Genomic DNA, 21707 nt, shown 5'->3' on the forward strand with positions numbered 1-21707 from the left:
CCTGAGCTGGGGTCCTGAGGCTCTTTGGGGAGTGAAGTCGGTGTCCAAGCAGACTGCCCACCACACCTCCCTGCCTGTATCCCCCCAGCCCCCATTGCACACCCTTTGTCCTCACTGTGCAGGCCAAGCCAAAGTCTGGAGTCTCAGGAAGGATGAGCCAGCTGTGGGGACAGGGTAACATCTCTGCCGTGGGGTGTAGCCAGCTTCATGTCCAGGCTGGAGAGCCTTGTCCGAGATGGGATCTCCCTACCACAGCCAGGCAGCCCCAAGGTCTACCTCTCCCTGGCTTGGATATTGTTTTGGGTTCAAGCTCTGGCCTGGATGGGGCTTAGGGGAGCTGGTGCTGGGGGCACTCCCCAGCTGAGGCAGCTTGACATCCCTCCCCAGGAGTACCTGGCCAGCACTCCTAATCACCGCCCGCGGCACTCATTCCCAGTGCTGACTGTTGGCAGGGTGCCAGACTAGAGCGGTCACACAAGGAATATGACATATGGAATGCCATCCTGGCACTCTGGCTGCTGACCTTCGCCTCCTGCTCTGCCATGGCTTTGCCCCTGCCGTGGCTTCTGCAGTGTTTTACAAGCGGTGGGGGTACATGGGGGGCCCAGTCAGCCGAGGGAATTCGCATGTGGGCTTGTTTGTTTTCCTACTCTGCCTTGGCCGGCCCGCCCCGCTGCCGTATGACTTCACCCCGGCTCCTTAAGGGAGGGATTCGCTGCCGGCTCCAAACTTTTTCTCCCAGTTTGAGCCTCCTTTGTTCTGACCAGGCGGCTGGGAGGCGGCCGGGAGGCGGCCGGGGGTCCGGCAGCTCACTGAACTCTCCCGGCTCCTTTTGCCGGGGGTCTCCTCCTCCTCCTCCTCCTCTTCCTCCTCCTCGGTGGGAGCCATCAGCTTCACCACGGGCCTCCTGGCTCTGCTGCAGGCTCTGTGTGCGGCCGTCACCACCAGTGACCTGGCAGAGACGCAGGCTCTGCTCTTCTGTGGGGCATCGGTGACCTGTGACACCGGGGACCCCCAGTGCCCAACGCCCCTGGCCCTGGCTGAGAGGAGTGGGCAGCGGCTGCAGATGGAGTTCCTGCTGCACAACAAAACCTCAGGTAAGGGCTGACCCCCTTGAAGCTCCACCATGAGCTCACACCCACTGACAACATTCCTGGAGTTGCTGCTGGGCTGTTCTTGGGGACACAGCTGTGCTTTGAGCTGGTCCCAGCTCTGTGTCCTGCCCAGCAGCTTCCTGGCGGGAGGCTCTCCATCTGCTGGCACTGTCGAGGGTCTGTGTACCCCGTGAGAGGGAAGAGAGGCTTTGGGGAACCCCTGCACCCCTGGGGGCTCAATCCCAGCTGGGAACACGGGTCTGGAGCCCAGCTGGTGATGGCAGGCTGGCGTTCCAGGTACCAGAAGGGCTAGGAGAGAGTATTCCCACACCATCCTGGCATGCTGTGGGCATTCCAGGCAAGGGACATTCCTCTGTCAGATGGGCAGCCCCCCCTCCAACATGTCCCTAGGGCAGGAGGGCTGACCCCCTAATGACCAGTCCCATTCTGCTGGCTGTGCACCCTGGCCCCTGGACTTGACTCCAGGAGGGCTGACAGCTCCCATGGATCTGCACCCTAATACAGTTGTTGGGCAAGTGGGCAGGAACACTTGGGTAGGTGGAGCAGAGGTGTGGGGGGCTGGCCAGCACCTGCCAGAGCTGTCCCCTCCCTCCTCGCGTCGGCAGCCAAGTCTGTCCTGCATTCCTGCGGAAGTTGGAATTTGCCCAGGTCTGGGGCTGGCCCAGCTCTTCCTGATTCGTCAGCACTAAAGGTGTCTGGGAGAGCTGTGAGGCCTCCCAGGCCACCCCAGAGCCAGAGAAATCCAGAGCTTGGGCTCACATTGTTCCCATCCAGTCCCAGCTCAATGCTTAGGGAGCGGCTTTGGGGAGGACTCAGGATGTGGAATGACTCCAGGCAGCCCTGGATTTGGATACCAGCGCTGTTCCTTGCACCCCAGCTGTGCTGTGGTGGGAGCTCGGGGTGCAGCCTGTGAGATGCTCCTTGTGCTGAGATGGGGCAAACCCAGCTGCCTTGTGGGGCTGGGGGAGGAGGGCAGCTCCCCATGACAGACTGATCTTGCTGCTTGCAGAGCCGCCACGCCTGGAGATGGTGTGCAGTGAGGAGAAGCCCTACTCTGTACACCTGCCCTCCATCACCCACAATGGATTCCTCTACAAGACCCCCTCCATGGTCAAGCCCATCAGTGAGCGCAAGGGCCTAGAAGGTATGTGTGTGAGGCAGGGAAAAGGGAGCTGGGAGGTTGCACCCTCCCCTGTTCTCTCAGGCATTGAAAAGGTGGTGGGGAGGTGCAGCACTACTTGGTAGCCTGGTTTGATTGGTGGTCACATCAGATGGGCCCCCAGTGGTGCTCAGGCTGGTTTGGTGGGTGCCATGGGGTGGGCCAGAGCTCAGGGAGGCTGCTCAGGGCTCTCCTGTGCTGTGCAGAGTTCAGCAGGAGGTGGTGCACGCTGCAGGATGGCGTGCTCAGCTACTACGAGAACGACCGTAACACTGTGCCCAATGGCGAGATCAGGGTGGAGGAAATTGTCTGCCTGGTGAACAACCCACTCCATGCCCATGGGTAAGGCTGCACTCCCTGGAGCACCCCAACAGCCCCTCTGTTCCTGCATGGCCTGGCACAGCTGCAGTGGCCCCCATGAGGGGTGTCACCAGGGGACTGCAGTCCCCAACCCCACCAGTGGCCCCTGAACCGATGGCTTTGCAAGGATTCTGTGTAAATAGTTTGCAGTCCCTTTGGAGCATCTTTCCAATACTTTTGTAACACCTTTGCAGCCTCTTTGCAGCTGCTTTGTAATCCCTTTGGAACCCCAGTCCAACTCCTTTGTAACCATTTTGTGGCCCTTGTGCAGTCCCTATGTCTCCTGTTGGAATGTGTCTGGCAGCACAGGGATGCTGGACTGCCCAGGCCATAGTGGGGGGATCCCATGTTAGATCAGCCATTGTCAGAGCCATCAGCAGCCATGCAGCAGGATGCTCCCACCCCTGGAACGCCCCTATCACCCACTCAGCTCTATCCCACCCCTGTGGGTACCCAGGCTCTGCTTTTCCTCTCTCCTGAAGGATCGAGAGCACGTTTGAGGTGTACACCGAGGCAGATCGACTCTACCTCTTTGGGCTGGAGAGCCCTGCCTCTGCTCGAGAATGGCTCAAGTCTATTGCCAAGGTGGGATGCAGGGGCCTGGGGTGGCCCTGGGTGCTGGTGGCAACTGGACACAGTGGTGCTGATGGATTCCTCTCCTCTCTGGCTCAGTCCTTTGTCCATCCCTGTGCCGAGGAGCTGCTGGCACTAGACTTTGAGCGGCTTGGCCGTCTGCATTACAAAGGGGGTCTCACCCTGGAGCGTGCCCAGGAGGGCTGGTTTGCCCTGGTTGGCTCCACTCTCCACGTCTGCTCTGAGGATGGCCGTCGGCAGGAGCCTCTCCAGCTGCGCAAGCTGCAGGAGCTCTGTGAGTACCCCAGCCCTGCTGGCAAGACCCCCCTGGCTGGGGGCAGGGCGTGTCCCCCAAATCCTGCTCTAGGATACTCCTAGCTTTTGGTGGGAGGCTGGTGGATATCGCTCCTGTGGAGCTCAGAGTCCCTTGAAAGAGAGGGAATGCAGCTGCTCTTTTTCCTCTCCGTCCTCTTCCCCCTCTCCATCCTCTTCCCCATCTCTGCTTGTCCCAGAGCTGGACCTGTGGGTCTAGGGGAGCTGTGGCACCCCATGTTCCCGTAGGTGATGGGCTCCCTGCCTTCCTTTCCAGCCATCCAGGGGGACCATGAGGTTCTGGTGCTGGTGGAGAGGCGGAGGTAAGAAGGTGGGGGAAAAGCCCCCCTCCCCCCAGCCAAATATCCCTCCTTGTTCTGGAGTGTCTTTACCCTCCCTGCCATGGCTATGGACCCCCAAAACTGAGTTGTGCTCACCTGCAGGCCCCCAGGGCCAGCCTTCCTGGGGGTTGCAGATGTGCAGTGGGGTGTGGGGGGAGCCCCCTGCTGAGCCTAGGCGTGCTGGCAGGACGCTGTACATCCAAGGGGAGCGGAAGCTAGATTTCCTGGGCTGGGTCCATGCCATCCAGAAGGCTGCGAGCAGCTCGGGAGACACCTTGTCGCAGCAGCAGCTGACGGAGTCGGACGTCCCACTGCTGGTGGACCGCTGCATCGACTACATCACTCAGTGCGGTATGGATCAAGGCCTGGCATGCTGGCAGGGACCAGAGTGTGGCATTCAGGTCACCCCACTGGTGTGGTGTGGCAGGCTGAGAACCCTACATGCTTGTGATGCATGATTCCTTCCCTCCCTGAACATCCAGCTCTGTGGGAGGGCTCCATCTCTAGCAGGGCTTTGTCTCCAGTCACCGGAGCACCTGCAGGATGGGATACTCTGTGGCACCCAGCAGTGTTTGATGGTGGGCCGGGAGTGGGGTCTGTCTCCTGCAGAGGGGGTCTCATTCCCACTGGCTCCATCACAGGGCTGACATCTGAGGGAATCTACCGCAAGAGCGGGCAGAACTCCAAGACCACCAGCCTCCTAGAGGTGCTGCAGCGGGATGCGCGCTGCGTCCGCCTGAAGGAGGGCGAGCACCACGTGGATGATGTTGCCAACACCCTCAAACGCTTCTTCCGTGACCTTGGGGATGGGCTCTTCACTCGGCGGTGGGCCCCAAACTGGCTGTGGGCAACAGGTGAGCCCTGGGAGCTGCTTGGGGGTGGCAGAGGAGGGGTGTGGGCCACCCAGTTCTGTGCAGCCAATTTGTCCCCTTCATGGGTTGGAGAAGCATGTCTGGGCTCCATGTGTTCACCTGTGCTGGGGTCTCAAGTGGTGGGTGGAGAGTGGAGTGTGTTCATGTTGCCCCTGTACAGACTCATGCTCTGGCAAAGGCAGGGCTCAGCCAGGGGAGACAGCCAGATCCCTCTTCCCTTCTGGATCTGCTCACTGGACACTTGGGATAGATGCACCCTGCAGAAAAACGGACACAAGCTGTGGTGCCATGGAGCTGGGATGCTCTGGCTTCAGAGAGCCGGGATGCTCCAGCCTTGTGATGCTCCAGCTCTGTGGAGCTGGGATGCTCTGGCCCCATGGTGCTGGAATGCTCCAGTCCCATTATGCTGGGATGCTCTGTTCCCCTGAATCTGGGATCATCTAGCCCTGCAGAGCTGGGATGCTGTAGTCGCATGGAGCCGGGGTGCCCTGGCCTCACAGGTCTGGGACGATTCAGCCCCATAAAGCAGGTGTGCTATCACCCCATGGACCTGGGATTCTCCAGGCCTAAGATGCTCTGGCACCTTGGAACTGGCAGGTTCCAGCCCCATGGAGCTGAGATGCTCCTTCCCCATTCAGCTAGGGTGCTCCAGCCCCATGGAGTTGGGACAGTCTGGCCACATGGAACTGGAGTGCAGTGGCTCCATGATGCTGGGGTGCTCCAGCCCCATGATGCTGGGTTACTCTGGTCCCATAATTCTGGGATGCTTCAGCTCTGGCATGCTCTGGCTCTGCAGACCTGGGATGTTCTCTGGCCTCATGGATTTGGGATGCTTCATCCCCACGTTGGGACAGGAGAAGGGAAGTGAAGTGCATAGAGGGGGGATGGTGTGGCCCTGAGCCCTAATCTGCACTTTTTGCTCCTCCATGTTCATTCTCTCCCTCTGGCAGCGCTGGAGGATGAGGAGGCAAAGGTTGGCGAGTACCGGCAGCTCTTGGCTGCCCTCCCTCCAGTGAACCGGGCCACGCTGAAGGCGCTCATCAATCACCTCTTTCGGTATGGCATCGACCCCCTGGGCATCAGCCTCTCCACTGTGGGGTCCTTGGTGGCTCTGGGGTGTGAGAGAGCCCTTGTCCTTTCGCTCATGTCCCCAGCAAGGAAAGGAGAGGAGTTTGGGGCCAAGCTGTGCCTGATGCCAAGCATCGTGTCCTGCAGGGGCGTTGAAGAGAGGGGTCCGGGGAGGGCTCTTGGGCAGGAATCTTGACAGAGTTTCTCACAGGGTCCAGTGCTTCTCTGGGGAGAACCAGATGAACACACACAACCTGGCCATTGTCTTTGGGCCCACACTCTTCCAGACGGACGGGAAGGACTACAAGGCAGGACGTGTGGTGGAGGACCTCATCAGTCACTACGTGGAGATCTTTAACGTAGGTTCACCCCTGGGTCCCAGTGTGTGGGCATTCACAGGGAATGGAGAGGTGGAAGGAAAAGGAAGTCAGGTCTGCTCTGTCTGTAGACATCTTGCTTTGGAGACAAGGGGAGAGAGGAACATGTCTTTTCAAACCTTGGAAAGCAGAAGCCTGTAGCCAGAAAGGTCTGGTCAGCCCTGATGGCTTCTCTTCCCTGGCAGGTCAATGACCAAGAGATGAAGAAGCAGCAGGATGAAATCACAGCCATCATGAAGATGCGGGAGGCATCATCCAGTGGAACACAGGTGGGTCCTGGACATGGGGACGTCTTCTCCTGAGGCCCTCAGTGTCTACTGTAGCATGGACATGCCCTGGGCAACGGATGTCCACACTGGTGGGGGGGATTTCACTCACACATGGGAAGCTGCAGGTTGAAACTCTTTACTGTTGTCCTCCAGCAAGCTGGGGACTTCATCTGTACTGTCTACCTGGAGGAGAAGAAGACAGAGACAGAGCAGCATGTCAAGGTGAGTGGTGGGGCAGAGGGTGAAGAGGGGACAGGGGTCCCCTTGTTGTATGCCCAAGCCTCTGTGGTGGCATGGGGACTCATGCTGAGCTGGATGTCTATGGTGTGGGGATGGAAGGGCCCTGGGCACTGACTGATGGAGACTTGCCCCCTCCCTCTCAGATCCCAGCCACGATGACGGCTGAGGAGCTCACCTTTGAGATCCTGGACCGGCGGAAAATTGTCATGAAGGAGAAGGACTACTGGAGCTGCTTCGAAGTGAATGAGAGGGAAGAGGCAGGTTGGTGCAGGGGCATGAGGGTGGTGATGAGGAGTAGAGAGATGGAGATGGAGGTGGGGATGATGTTAGAAGTGGAGATGGGGATGCAGATGGGGATCAAGTGGGGATGAGGATGGAAAAGATGATGGACATGGTGGTGCAAATGGAGTAAGGATGGGTATGGAGATAGAGATGCAGATGGAGATGGGAATGGATATAGGAATGGGTATGAAAAATCTCCCCTTGTGATTGCACCATGGAGCAATCTGGGATGGGCTCCAGGTGCTCAGGGGAGGACAGTTGCTTACCTCATCCAGCTTGCACATGGCTGAGAACTGCAGATGGGCTGAAGTTTAGGCCAGGGCATCTGTCAGGATCCTTAGGAGTTCAAGTGCCTTTGAAGCTTTGATGGGGGGAGGTGTCCAGCTTCTCTGGCCACCAAAGTGAGCAGCCTTATGCTGGCCATAGACAGCAGCAAGGGAGAGATCAACAGAAACAGGATGAGAGCCTGGTCCTGTCTGCTGGTGCCTTGAGCTCCTGCTGCCAGTAGGTGGGGGTCAGTCTTTTCTAGGTAACAAGTGACAAGAGGAAATCGCCTCAAGTTATGCCAGGGGAGTTTAGGCTGGATATTTGAGAAAATTCCTTCAACTAAAGAGTTGTCCAGCCCTGGCACAGGCTGCCCAGGGCAGTGGTGGAATGTCCCTGGAGAAATTGACAAGACCTGTGAGTGTGGCACTTGGGGACATAGTTTAGTGGCAAGGCCATGTCAGATCCTCAGGACACAAGTGGGACACTCTCTGGATGGGAGCTGGCCCTGGGTGCACTTCCTGAGACCTGACTGTCCCCTGACTTACAGAGCGGCCCTTGCATTACTCGGAGAAAGTTCTGCCCATCCTGCACTGCCTGGGCACAGAGAGTTACCTGGTGGTGAAGAAGCAGATGTCCATGGAGAACATGCTCATCTACCTTGGTGAGAGGAGCCATGGTCTGGGCAGGGAGAGAAGGAAGCGGATGGGATGGGATGGGATGGGATGGGATGGGATGGGATGGGATGGGATGGGATGAGGATTGAACACTGATGGGGATGCAGAGTGGAGGGGAGAGGATGGAGAAGGGATTGGGAATGGGGAAGAGGATGGTATGAGATCCAAGTAGGCACCAGCTCAGTTAGCATGTGACTTGGAGTGCCCTGATATGGTGTCATGGCCAAATGCTGTGCCCAGAGGAGTAGGGAAGCTGGTCCTGCCTGCCCTGCCTGGCCTGGGAGTTGAGGGGCAATGCCAGGACTCTACAGCAGCTGGAGGGCTGCTGTTACAGGGGGCAAGGGTCCGGCTGTGCCCTCCTTGGGGGGCCTGTCCCTCCTGGGGGGCTGGAGCCGCTCAGGCATGTGCCTCCAGCCAGCAGAGTGGGTGACTGCAAGCATGGCATGATGAAATTCCGGGAGGAGAGGAACCTGCTGGGGCTTGGGCTGAGCACTGGCTTCCATGATCGCTACTTCATCCTCAACCACTCCTGGCTGCGCCTCTACAAAGAAGTGCGGGTGAGCCCTGCCTCCTCCTTCTCCTCCTTCTCCTCCTTCTCCTCCTTCTCCTCCTTCTCCTCCTTCTCCTCCTCCTCCTCCTCCTCCTCCTCCTTCCTCTTCCCCTTCCCTTTCCCCTTCTCCTTCTTCCTCTTCTCCTTCCCCCTTTCCCTTCTTCCTCTTCTCCTTCCCCTTCTTCCTCTTCTCTTTCCCCTTCTTCCTCTTCTCTTTCCCCTTCTCCTTCCCTTGCCTTTCCCTTCCCCACCCTGCCCTGCCCTGTCCTGCTGCACTGTGACTTTGTGGGGATTCCCTGAGGACAGGGGACTCATGTGGGCTGACATTACTCAGGCAGTGCAGGCTGCAATGGGGTTGCCATGGCACAGCTCAGGCAGCCGAGGGCAGTGTGGGCAGTGCCAGAGCTGGCCCCTGAAGTGCTGTCACCCAGACCTGGAGCAGATCCCAGAGCTCCTGGTCAGTGCCGGGGCTGAGGGGGGACATGCTGGCATACTGGCTGTGCAGTGACAGCCCCTCTGTGCCCCCAGTTCCTGGTTGCCCTGATGGGACACTCCATTACCACTCCATTACCACTCCATTGCTATGCCCTCCCGTGGGCACAGGGGGGCTGCAGGGAGGGGTCCCCCACCTCTGTTAACCCTTCTCCTCTGTTGAACAGAGCCTGAGGCAGCGGAGCCCCCCCTTGGAGAGCGTGAGTAGGGAGGGGAGCAGGGGGCTCAGCTGGGTGCAGGGGCTCCCATGCCCTCTGCCCTTACAAGTCTGCCCAGGGTTGACCTCAGATCCAGTCCAGGGTCAGTCCCAAATCCAATCCTGCAGCACACATGTGCCAATCACTGGAACTGTCCCTGGTGCTACCAGCTCTCCCCATTGGGCCCTTCTGGCTTGTGGGTCCCGCTGTCCTTCACTCCAGGCAGCCAGAGCTGGGTCTGGGGAAGGGACCAGAGAGGACAGGGATGGGCTGAGCTGCTTCCCCATCCCGCAGGCATTGGATCGGGCTCTTGTAAGTCAACACTGCTTGCATGTGAACATGGATGGAGGGTGCCCAGTGTGGTACCTGCTTCTGGGTCATGACAAGGCACAGCCAGCACTGGAAGGGTCCTCCTGCTGTGCCATGATGGCAGTGGGACACTTAGGAATGTGCTCTGGGCAGAGTGGGTCCAGATCCACCACTGCCATGTCTGTGGCCATGATGCTGAGGAGGGGTATGAGGTGGGATCCCATGGGAAGTGTCTATTGCCAGACTCTCATTGACACCCTGTCACAATATGCAAGTGCTGGTTCCAGCTCAGAAGGCAACTGGCACTGGCTGGAGGGGACAGGCCACCTGTGTCCCTTTCCTGCTACCTGTGGCCCTTGCCATGGGTGTCAGACACATGCTCTGCTCCATGCTGGGCTTCACCCTCCTCCCTGTCACTGCATCACTGCAGCTTTTCCTCCTTGCTGGGGGTGGACCCTATCCCAGCACCGGTGGGGACTGTGGTGGGTGGGGATAGGTCTGGCAGCCACCAACACTGTGCTGGTGCCCTGTTCCCCCAGAGTCACAAGCCAGAGAAGGAGTGGCCTGTCCGAAACCTGAAGGTCTACCTGGGCGTTAAAAAGAAGCTTCGACCCCCGACGTGGTGAGCAGCAAAGGGCTGGCCTGTGGTGCCGAAGGATGAGGATAGCAGTGGAGATGGGGACAGGGAAAAGGACAGGGACAGTTTTGACTGCTGGACCCATCCCCTGCTGGCCAGGCCTCCTGCCACCAGGTGTCAGAGCAGCCCTGTAGCTCGCTTCTGCAGCCCGGTCCAACCAGCAAGGACTGTGCTGTCCCCGGCACTGTCCCCGGCACTGTCCCCAACCCTGTCCCTGCCCTGTCTTTCTCCCGAGCCCTGTTCCTGGCACTGTCCCGGGGTGTGTTTGTGCGGCTGAGGGGATTTGCAGAACTGGGGGAGGGTTTGTGGGGCTGGAGTGGGCAGTTGCAGGGACAGTGGGGGGTTTGCAGAGATGGGGATGGAAGGGATGAGAGGGGTTTGCTGGGGTACTTGGCCAGCAGAGGACAGCTGCGTGGGCTGTTGGGATTCATGTTATCACTCCTCTCTTCCAGCTGGGGTTTTACAGTATTCTATGAAAACGAGAAGCACGAGAAGCAGCAATGGTGAGGGAAGGTGACATGGGATACTAAAGTTCTCCCTGGGACAGACAGACACATGGCAGCTCTCTAGAGGCTTTGCCATGGCAGGGGGAGATGGGGAATCACAGAAATCATGAAACGATTTGGGTGGGAAATGATCTTGAAGATCATGCAGTGGCACCCTCCTGACCTTGGCAGGGACATTAGATGTGTGGAGACAGACTGGCTGAGCACTCCTGGCCCTGTACAGGTTCCCCCTGAGGAACCCCTGCAGCTGTCCCCTTCAATCCCCTGGGGTCTCATGCAGAGCAGCAGCTGAGGTCTCTGGGGCAGGCAGGTGACCCTGGCATGGGCAGAGGGGACATCCTACTTGCCTCTGGCTGCTGACACTGTTTCCACAGGTACCTGTGCTGTGACACCCAGGCTGACCTGCGGGAGTGGTTTGCCACCTTCCTTCAGGTGCAGGTAGGGAGTGGGCTGGATGATCCCTCCCTGTAAAAGCGGGGCACCCCATGGGGGACAGCAGAAACCCTTTGGGGTATCCAAGCATCCCTAAACACCAGCACCCCAGGGCAGAAGAGAGTTCCTGGGGTGGGTGAGTGTCTGTTGTCGCTGACTGTCCCCTCTGCCTGCAGAACGGGGGTGCCCTGTGGCCCTCGGAGCGTCCCAGGGCGCGGGTGGCGCGGCCGCAGCAGGATGCCAGGTTGGGTAACATCTCCCTCATCCCGCTGCGGGGCAATGAGAGCGAGATGAGGAACAGTGTGGCTGCTTTTGCTACTGACCCCCTAACTGTGAGTGATCTGGGGGCACTGGATGCTCCTCCGTGCAGGGCTGCATCCGCCCTGCATCACATGATGGGCGGGTCCTGGTCTCCAAACCTGGGTGGGGGATGTCCTGGCTCCCACTCCTGCTTCCATTCCTTATGTACTGCATCATCTCCAGTGATGGAGCTGGGGGGCAAGCTGATCTTTTGGGGACTGGTGGAGTCCTGGGGGTCCCAAATCATGTGATGCAAAAAGAAGGGATGTGGCCATGCTCCTGATTTTTCCTCTAACAGGGTTGGGTTTTCTATCCTGGTCACAGATCACCTCCCCATCCTGCTGTCTTGTCTGTCTGCAACAGCTGTCCTGCCTGGGGGCTGTCACCCATCGAGTGTCCCTCAACCATGCGGGTGCTGGTGCTGGACTCTTGCCCAGCCACGAGGCTGGTGGTGGGACAGAAATGATCCCACTGCCTCCAAGCTGATGGCTTGGGCCCTCGTTGCTGTTATAAACCAGGGGACAGGGCTGTGCCAGGGAAATCCCCCACCAGCATCAGTTGGGCATCACCCAATGAGTGCTCAGGGATGCCCCAAGGGCAGAGGGCAGCATCTTTGCTGCCCTGGAACTCCTGCACAGGCTCAGGTTTATAACAGAGGGCAGTGGGGAAGGCTCCAGGGGCTTTGCTGTGGGCTATGCTTCACAGTGTGCTTGTGGTGGGGTGGTCTGGTACAGGGGACCAGCACACCAGGGTTCCCAGGGGACAGTGGGTGAGTGTCCCCTGCCATGAGGCCAGCATGGGAAGAGGTTCTGGGACTGCAGTGGGGCGACCATGGTTTCTCTTGCTGGGCATTTTCCCTGTGTCCCCTGGGTGCCATGCTGCCAGTGATGCGCAGACATGGAGGAGGAGGAGGCTGAGGATGAAAGGTGATCTGTCTGCCCTTTGTCCCCAGCTTCTGCGGAACGTCTGAGCTGGAAAACTGACATGCCAGTGAGTTTCCCTCTGCCTGCCTGCCCTGTCCTGATCTGATGACAGTGGGAGCCAATGGCTCTGTCTGTCCTATTGCCATCCTGGCTTGGGGACATGGCATGTGTCCCCAAAGGTGAAAAGGGGTTGGAAGTGCCTGCTCTGTCCCCTTTGCTAACACTTTGCTCTCCACTTGTGCCACAGGTTCATCTCCAAGTGGGGCCACCCTCGGGGTCTCGTGCCAGCCCCGTACTCCGGCACCTGCCAGGGTCCTGTTGCCTCCAGAGCCTCCACTGGGCCTTCTCACCTTCCACTGTGGGGACCACAGGCAGCCAGGAGGGCAGATGGCAGCAAGGCCACCCCCACCCCAGCAGAGCTGGGCTTGGGAGCCATTGCCAGACAGCCCACAGGATGTCAGCCCCTGACTCTGTGCCCCAGCTGCCTTTGGCCACCGCTTCTTTTCCCAGCTCCGGGAGGAGAAGCAGAGCCTGGCTGGGAGCTGCAGTTGAGGGCATTTACGTTTCCTCTTCCATCCCCTTTTTTTAAGTCTTTCTCCTCTAAAGTGATAAGGCAGGTGGGAGCTGCCCTTCCTGTGGGATGCTGCACTAGCTTTTCTCATGGGATGCATGCCTGGCCCCAGGCGCTGCCATCATCCTACTCCCATCGCTCCTGGGGAAGGGTCCCTTCTGTGCTGGGTAGGGCAGGATGACAAGAGCCTCAGTATTCACCCAGCACTTGGAAGGGGGTGCCCCTGGTCTCTGTCCTCCATCCATCACGATGGAGGTGGCAGGAGCAGCCCCTGTGTCCCACTGCCACCTCTTGATGATATTAAAGGTCTTAAGAAACGAAGTGGGAGTGTTCAGGTCTCTGCCAGCCAAACAGGGCAGGGGGGGACACTAAGAGCTGGAAGTGCAGAGGGACAGTCCTGGATGCACCTGCTGGGTGGTTGCCAGAGAATGGGTGCCATGGGGAAGGCAGGCAGTGAGCTGCCTTTTTGGGGACAGAACAGTGGCACCCCAGTCCAACAATCCTCTGCTGTGACTGCTGAGCCTTGCCAGTGCCAGAGTTGGTGTCTGTGCTGGACTGCCACTGTAGATCACCAGGAGGGGGTGGGAGCTGCCAAGAAACACGTGTGCTGGTGTGTTTCAGGGCCTGAGCCCTTGCAGTGTGAGACACAATGGGCATTTCAAAGCCAGAGGCTGGGAGCTGTCTCTTGCGGTCATGGCAGCCATAGGAACTCCTCCCCATAGCCCATGGCTGATCCTGTGTGCTGCTGCTGCCTGCCAGTGCTTGTGACCTTGGAATTTGCCATGGAAACCCTTTGAGCTTCATCTCACAGCCATCGTGGTGGGGAACATCACTGGAGCTCAGCCTGAGTGGCAGAAGGTAGCTGGGACTCTGCTTTCCCTGGTTTCCAGGGATGTGGGGATACTAATCCCCACAGATGTGGGGATGCAGGGCTAATGGGAGGCAGGGGTGCTGGTCCCCAGGGATGGAGGGATGCAGGGGGCTGGGTGCAATGCAGGGCTGGGAGCATCACTCCCTGCTGAGTTGTCTGTGGCAGCCCTGGGTGGGGGTGTCCCGCCGCCCCCTCCTCACGCTGAGCCACCACAGGGGCTGTGGGTGAGTCATGCGTGGGAGCAGGAGGGCTGTCAATCACCTGCAGGCGCTGCCAGGCTGCAGGGTGGTGCCAGCGGGGCTGGCAGTGTCACCTGCACTGCTGCAGGAGCCACTAAGAGGGAGACAGGGAGGGCACCTGTGTCCCCCACGCCCCCCTGAAAACAGCACCACACAACTCAGTTACAGCAGTGTGGGCTCAGGCCCCTCGTTGTTGTGGCAGGGTGAGGACCCAGGTGTTGGGAAGGGCAGGAGAGCCTTCACCACCCCTGGTCTCAGGACCTCTCTCCCATTCTGCTGTGCCAGGTTGCTCCATGGGGCTTCTAGTGCCCGGGACTCTGTGGGCTGGGAGCAGATGCCTGGCACCAAACCCCAGGGATGTGCCAAGAAATACCATTAGTGCTCAACATTGTTAGATATCCACTCACTCACTCACTCACTCACTCACTCACTCACTCACCCATCCATCCATCCATCCATCCATCCATCCATCCATCCATCCATCCCTTTCTCCCTCCCTCTTTCCCCACCTCTATCTCTCCCCTGCCCCACCACCATTCCCTCAATCCACTCCCTCCTTCAGCAGCCTACCTGTCTCTCTGGCCATACAACTGTCCCTCTTACCCTCCTTCCCAGTCTTTCACCACTAGGATGTCCAGCCTCTTCATCTTGCCCTGCTCCAGGAGCTGAACAGACTCTGCAGCTCCCAACCAGCCAAGCTTCCAGCCAAGGCTTGGGTCTGTCCTCCCTGCACCCCTCAACAGACCAGGGGCAGAGTGTGGGGGCAGCAGGGGGATGCTGGGGGCACTTCTGGATCCCATGAGCATGAGATTTGGGGTTCCCTTCATCTCTAACCACATTTTTTTGGGGAAAGGATCAATAGGGAGCTGCTGGTGGCTCACTTGAGGGAAACTGGGAGTGGGCAGGAAGGATGGAATTGTGGTGCTGGGAACCCCTGGGTCCCATAAGCATGAGGTTTGGGGTTCCCCTCACCTTCATACTCTTTTCTGGGGGAAGAGATGGCAGTGAGCTCCTGAGAGCCCATCTGAGGGCAGCCAGGCTGCAGTGATGATCACTGGGGACCTCCTGCCCTGATGTCCTTGAGCCCAGCCAAGACAGGAGGGGCCAGGACACTGTGCCCTGAGCTGGTGCAGCATTGCCTTGTGGAGAGGTGGATCCATCCAGGAGCAGCATGGATCAAGCCTCTCTCCAGCTCTCACTATTCATAGTACTGCGGAGGCAGTGCCATGTGACACCGCACATCGGCAAGTGATTAATTGCAGAGACATTTACAAACAACTTAATAAACTGACACTGAGGGGGTTGGGCGTGTGAGGGTGTCTGCTGGCTTCTCCACGAGCACAGGCTGGGACCTGGCTGAGACCCACAGCCTGTTCCTGGAGTGCTGGAGCCCTTGGCACTGTCCCTGTCCTTGCCCGTGGTCTGCTGGTGCGGTGGCATCAGTGACCTTGTGTGCCAGACATGTAGATTAGATGAATGCCAGACTTGAGTCACGGTCACGGTGCCACCAAGGACAATGCTGCCATTCCTGAGGTGCTGCCTGCCCTGAGTGCTGCCATTCCTGGCTATTGTGTCTTGTGCTGGGGACACCCCACATTCACTGTCCTCATCTCCTGAGGAGGAGCCAGGAGGTGGCTGGACAGCCCGGCATAATGCCACAATCACCCCATGGCAGCAGTACAGATTGTCCCCAGGGGTTCTGCTCTGCATCCCACACCCACAGCAGCTCTGTGTCCCACTGAATGGCTCCTACCCCTGCACTACCCCTCCCCCCTCAGTAATGAACTCAGCAGATTATCAGGTCCTGGGTTATTGCAGAGCAGCCACACTCCAGCAGACTCTAAACTAGTCATTATTTCATCAACAGCCCCATTAAACTGTCACTGGCTTTTTCCAGCCTTTTTCCCATAATTTTCCCCTTTTCCTTGCCTCCTGCCTTTTCTCCATCTATGCTTTTTTTGTCAGAGCGTGTGGCTGCCAACACACTCAGGATGCTCCCAGGGGGTTCACCTCACCCCTCAGCTATCAGTTTACCCACCCAGAAAATGGGATCAGGCTGGGGAAGGATTTGAGGAAATCTACCACTCTCCAGACTGACACAGGAACTCCCCTCCCCCTGCTCCATTCCACTTTCAGCCTGGGCCAGTGATGGAAAAGCTCTCTGGATGTTGGGGAAGGGAGAGAAGAGCCCATGGGAGGGTTTTAAAAGCAGAAAGTGAAGGGGCAGAGAAAAGGCCCAGCTTGCTTGAAGCTTTTTATCCTTCACAGTGCTCTCTCCCCTCTCCATGCTCTGTCCACTCCCAGCTTCCCCCCTGGCAGTCGCCCTCTCACTTTAATAAGAAAAATGAAGGAAATTTAAATAGCCAGGTAAATGTTGGGCTGGTATGGGGGGGAGGAAAGGCTGCAGAGCTGGGTTGTGCCTAGGAGGGTCCCATGGGATGGGGGATCTGCCTCTCCCAACTCCAATGGGGTGCTGGCAGTGCCAGGCACCCAATGCCACATTGCAGGTGATAGGTGTTGGGAGCTTGGTGTCTTGGGAGAATGGGGAAGGGGTTTAGGAAAGGATGTTTGCCCTTGGCTTTGAATGGCCAGGGTGGGTCAAGGAGACATGGCTAAAGCAAGATGGTGATGGGTGGCAGAGATCAGAGCCAGACTGGGATTTTCCCTGCCAGGGGGACCCTCCTAGTGGGACCAGTGAGCACAGCCAGCTGCCAGCCTTCTTCCCAGCAGAGGCCAGTGGTGCCATTGCATCCCAGAGCATGTGGGTCTGGCACGTGAACAAGGATGCTCTGGCTGATGGCTGTTTATCCATCACTGTCACAGCACTGGCTCAGATGAGGATCTGGGTTTGTCTTTCTCCATTAAGTAGATGTTAATTTGCATTTATTTAAAAATAACAGAGCTTTCAATCTCTTTATTAACATCGCAGCAGCAATGCTTCTGGGTTGTCAGCCCAGAGATATTCCTGATGCATCCCTGCCCAGGGCTGGGCACAGAGCCCAGCTAGGATCCCCTGGAGCCAGGATCCCCAGGGAGATGTGTGCAATGTGGGACAAGCAGATACATATAATTGCTGAGTTATCAGCATCCTGGCTGCTGCGTGTCCCCTGGGTGACAGCCCTGCTCCCCTCGGTGCTCCAAGACTTCTAGGGGTGGGGAGAAACAGGGATGAGCTTTTCAGGGATGGTAGGCAGACTCAGTGTCCCTGGGGGCTGTAGAAGGGTCACAGAAGGGATCTGAAGCATCTCTGGAGCCTCCCTGGGGCATCCTTCCCCAGGCAAAGGCTCAGAGCTGCTCCCTGAGCTACAGACAAGACCCCAGCAGGTTCTGCAGGTGAAGGCAGTGAAATCCCTATGGAATCAATCTTTAGGAGCCCTGTGGCTAATGACCACAGTGCTCCAGGCAGTTTCATGGATGTGCCACATGTCCTGCAGGCTGGGCATCTATCCCCTACCCAGCCCTGCACCCGGGTGCATCAGACATGGGTGCAGCTGCAGAGGAGCGGGCACAGCTCTGCCCATCCACGAGTAGATGGCACCTGTCTGGTTCACCAGGAATCCAAAACCTCAGTTTGCCCAAGTTCCACCTGCTGGGAGATTCCCAAGGAGCCCATTTTGGGCTGTGACTCCAGATGTGTGTATGAGCATGCTGTATGCTCTCAGTGACACGGCGTGCCTGGATCTGCAATTCCATGCGTGACCATGCCTCCAAGCACACTCATACATGCTCAGGTGCACACACGTGTATTTATCCCTCCTAAATACCTACCCAGGTGAGCAGCAGCTCCATGCACATGTGGCCCTGAATGATGTCATCCCACTTCCACGTGAGCTGCCACTGAAATAGCAATGAGCTTTGGCTTATTGAAGGCAAGGGAGATGGCAAACCTCATTGTCTTGAGTGTTCGTGGAGGCCAGGCATTGAATCAAAGGAAAAAGATATTAAAGAAAAAATAACAGCAACAACAACAACAAAAAACCAAAAAACCCAAAGCAAAACAAAAATCAACAAAAAATAAAACAAACAAACAAAAAAAAAAAAAACCAAAAAAACCCCCCAAAACCCCAAACCAAACCAAAACAAATGACAAAATAAAGAAAAATAATAAAGGGAAACAATAAAATAAGCAAGAGTAAATCTAAAAAAATCCCTGAGACTTTATATATAAAAAATAAATACAGGGGAAAAAAAGCTCTTTGAGGAGAATCACTTCAAATTGGCTATTTATCGGCGCAGCATCCCGCCGGGAGGTTTCCATGGCTACCTGGCAGCCAGAGCCGGGCCAGCAGCGTGCCAGCCCCATGTGCCTCCCTCCCAGCGTGTCCCCGCCGTGCCCCCGGGCACCAGCCTTGGCGCTGCCCGATGCTGCTGCTGCTGCCGAGCCAACACCATCGGCCTCAGCCCCGCCCTGAGGTGCTGCCCTGGAGGCCAGACCCCGAGGATTGGTTCCCACCTGGTGGGATGCTCAGGGGACTGGAGGCTGACATTGGAGGCACGGTGGGAATGGGGTGTCCTTGCAGAGCCCCCTGTGCAGGTCGGGAGCAGGGCTGAGCCCCCATCTGGGGGGGGATGGATGCCTCAAGGCACTTCTGCTCCCCAGAGGAGCACTGAGTTCCCCCTTTACCTCTGGAAGCCTCATCACTGCTTCTGCCCACCCCAAGAAGCCCTGTGGCATGATGGGGAGTGCAGAGGACATGCTGTCAGCACCTGGAGGAGCTGAGCCCTTCCCTCTCACCAGCCATGGTTTGAGACATGGGGTAGGGAAGAGGCTTTTGCTATCTCTTGGGGAGGATGCTGCTAGATTTGAAGGGATAATGTGCTAGAGAGCTCCCATAATGGTCATTGCTTGCATGGATCCCTTCCATGACCCTGAAGGACCATCCCAAAGGCAGCCTCTCTCCATGGGGCCCCCATTCCCCTTCTGGGTGCACCCATGGGCCATGACAAGGGGACACTGATTGACCCTGACCCCTGCTGAAGGTGCAGGGAAACTTCTCATCTGCCCCAGCACTGTTGGAAGGCCAGGACACTGGGCCACCTCTTCCCCAGAACAAGGAGCTCCATCCTGCTCTTCCTGTGTCACCAAGGCTGCCTGGTTCCTGCCCTGTCCCCTGTCTCCCACCTCATCTGCCACCCACCCTGGGGGCATGGGAGTGTTGGGTGCAAAGGAAAATCCCCTCCACTCCTCCTATCAGGGGTAAGCCCCTGCCTCTGGGTGATGGCAAGGGGGAGGAGGGATTTGGGACTTCTGGGCCACCCTGGGACTGGATGCCTTGGTGCCTCCATGCCTGCTTCCACAGGCAGCAATGGGAGGGCTGGGAAGGGCTCAGGGGTGGCAATAAGGATCTCCAAAACCTTGAGCATTTTTGGAGTGAGGAATCAGTGGAGGGGGTCAGGTCTGGGTCCTTGGTATGGGGGAGGACTTACAGGGATGGTACCTGGGCTGTGGTACCCTGGAAGCATCCTTATGACTCCTGACAGTTCCCAGGGTCTGATCCTGCAGCCCTGCTTCAATCCCTGTTTCCCACTGCCTGTGTGCCGAGTGTCCCCCCTGGCATAGCCCAGGTAGGGAAACTGCCACCTGGAGAATGGCACTGCAGGGATATTTTCCCATACTTTGGGCTCAGGGACACATCATACTATGAGAAGATGGAAAAAATTGAGGTGCAATGAAGAGTGAGGTTGGAAAGTGGAGGCAGAGTGTCCCCCTGTGCCCCTTGGTGTCCATGAGGACCTCATTCTCCTGGCTCAGCACTGGGGAAGGTCACCTGCATGGTGTCCTGAGTGGGACAGAGCCAGCGGGTGCCTGTCCCCTCCCGCAGCCAGCTGACAGCTGTGACAGGCAGGGGACACTGGCAGAGGCTGGAGGGCATGTTCACTGGCAGGTGCTGGATGGGGCTGCAGGGACTGGCCACTGCCCTGCCAATCCCAGGGGCTGGGGGGGCTGCTGAGACCAGCTTATGATGGTGTGAAACAGCCCTGGAGAAGGTGGCTGACTCAGATCTCTTCCTTCTCCCTTTTCCCTTCCCCTTCTCTTTTCCCTTCTTTTTCCTCTTTCCTCTTCCTCTTTCCTTTTCCCTTCCCCCTCTCCCCTTTACCTTCTTTCCCCTTTGTTGCTTTTTCCCCCCCTTCTCCCTCCCCTTTTTCCCTTTTTCCTTCCCCCTTCCCTTCTTTTCCCTTCACCATCCTTCCTTTTCCTCTTCTTTCCCTTTCCCTCTCCAAATCCCATTTCCAAAGCCAAGGAAAGCCCTTGCCTCCTCAAGGAGGCTACTCAAGGAGCTCCTCAAGGAGTTACCCAAGCTCCTTCCTGTGGTGCTCAGAAGCTCCATCCCAGCTCCAGCACCTTCCTAGCCAGTAGCACCAAACCTGGATGGCTCCAGCATGGGATGGGCTGGCATTGGTGACAGCATTGCCCCAGTGTGGGATGTAGTGGCCCCAAACAGCTCCTGGGACACCCATCCCCACCCCAAAATACACATAGGGTGTATCTCTCTGTTCTGCCCCAATCACAGGTGAGCTGTTGGACCTCTGGACACAGGGAATGATTTTCTGGTTCACTATGAATTTATTTCCTTTTCATTTTTTTTATTGAGAACATCTTGTACCGACGTTGCAATAAAAACAAGGCTCCAGGTTCCTCTGTGTGGTTTTTTTTCTGTTCTTTATCTGTTCCCAGGATAAATGTCAATGGAAATGGAAAAGCTTTTCTCTGTTTTGCTGTTTTCTTCTCTCCCTGAAGGACTACTCAGGCTTATGAGGGAAAATGGTGGAAAAACCAGAAAGGGAAAAAAAAAAATCCCCAAAAGTTGCTGAAATTGAACTTTCTCATGGATATGCCTCTGTACATGGCAGGACCTGGAGGGATTAAACAGATATGTAGACGTGGCACTTGTGGATGTATTTTAGTGGTGGGTTTGGCAGTGGTGGGGAGCTGTTGGACTTGGTGGTCTTTGAGGGCTTTTTCAACCTTAGTTATTCTGTGATTCCATGATTCAAAGTAGGAAAGTGTACCATGGCTCAGACCATCCCAGGAAACCGGACTGGGTGTCTTCAGAGGAAGAGAAGTATCTCCCTGCATGCACAGCAAGAGAGCTCACAGCTCTGGTGTGATGTAGAGCCCATTTCTAGGGAAGGTATTCAAGGTGCAAATTGCTTTGTATCAGCAAATACATCTCCATTAGCGCTGGAATTGGTATCCTGCACAATACGTGCTCGAGGACAAAGCCTGCCTATTCAGAGCCCACAGAATTCAATCATCTTGCTGAGGAGTATCAGCAGAAAGCAAAGCAAGGCTCGTTTCGCATTCACGCCACAAATATCGGCATGAGCCCACGGAGATGGAACGCTGCCTACGGAACCCTGGCACCGCTTCGCTTTCCCAGCAGTAAATAAAGACATGCAGCCCAGTGCAGGATCCCCAGCAGCTCCAGCAAGGAGAAACAAGAGAGATTTGTAGGAGATAAGGTGATATTTGTAGGAGACATTGTGTCAGGACTTCTGACTGTTGTCACGTCTCCCAGGACCCTCTCCTTGCAGCAGGAGGTCAGGCTAAGCTGCCCCTCTCAGGTGCACCTGGAGAAGGTTTCTGGGAGGATCTCCCTGGCCATCACTGGGGCCTCACTCCTGTGAGATGGATCAATTGAAGCCCTGGTTTGAGCAGCTTTGTGCAGGAGATTGTACCAGGAATGTCCCTGCTCTGTAGCAGCCTCTCGGGTTCTCTAGCTGGTCACAGTGACCCCGAGATGCATTACAAAGTCTCTTTTCCCAGCCC

The 21707-nt window shown here is 57.2% G+C and overlaps 1 protein-coding gene across 7 annotated transcripts in view; it reads left to right on the top strand.

Annotated features, from left to right (window-relative positions):
* Positions 1 to 13147, top strand: part of ARAP1 (ArfGAP with RhoGAP domain, ankyrin repeat and PH domain 1) — a 36905-nt gene extending 23758 nt beyond the window's left edge. For 3 of the 7 annotated variants that reach the window (XM_071433608.1, XM_071433609.1, XM_071433611.1), the window contains exons 14-28: positions 923 to 1097; positions 2125 to 2259; positions 2481 to 2616; positions 3117 to 3219; positions 3307 to 3502; positions 3797 to 3842; positions 4048 to 4211; positions 4502 to 4714; positions 5683 to 5788; positions 6012 to 6159; positions 6363 to 6446; positions 6600 to 6668; positions 6830 to 6947; positions 7783 to 7896; positions 8324 to 9110. In XM_071433608.1, coding sequence (XP_071289709.1) covers positions 923 to 1097; positions 2125 to 2259; positions 2481 to 2616; positions 3117 to 3219; positions 3307 to 3502; positions 3797 to 3842; positions 4048 to 4211; positions 4502 to 4714; positions 5683 to 5788; positions 6012 to 6159; positions 6363 to 6446; positions 6600 to 6668; positions 6830 to 6947; positions 7783 to 7896; positions 8324 to 8967 — 2451 coding nt within the window. In that variant the 3' untranslated portion in view covers positions 8968 to 9110. The other 4 variants (XM_071433610.1, XM_071433614.1, XM_071433612.1 and 1 more) reach the window with 3 other exon arrangements.
* The last annotated feature ends 8560 nt before the right edge of the window (positions 13148 to 21707 follow it).

The sequence above is a fragment of the Agelaius tricolor genome, unplaced genomic scaffold (genome assembly GCF_023055355.1).
Source record: "Agelaius tricolor isolate 1412-34295 unplaced genomic scaffold, bAgeTri1.0.p SCAF_9, whole genome shotgun sequence".
Taxonomy (NCBI): Eukaryota; Metazoa; Chordata; class Aves; order Passeriformes; family Icteridae; genus Agelaius; species Agelaius tricolor.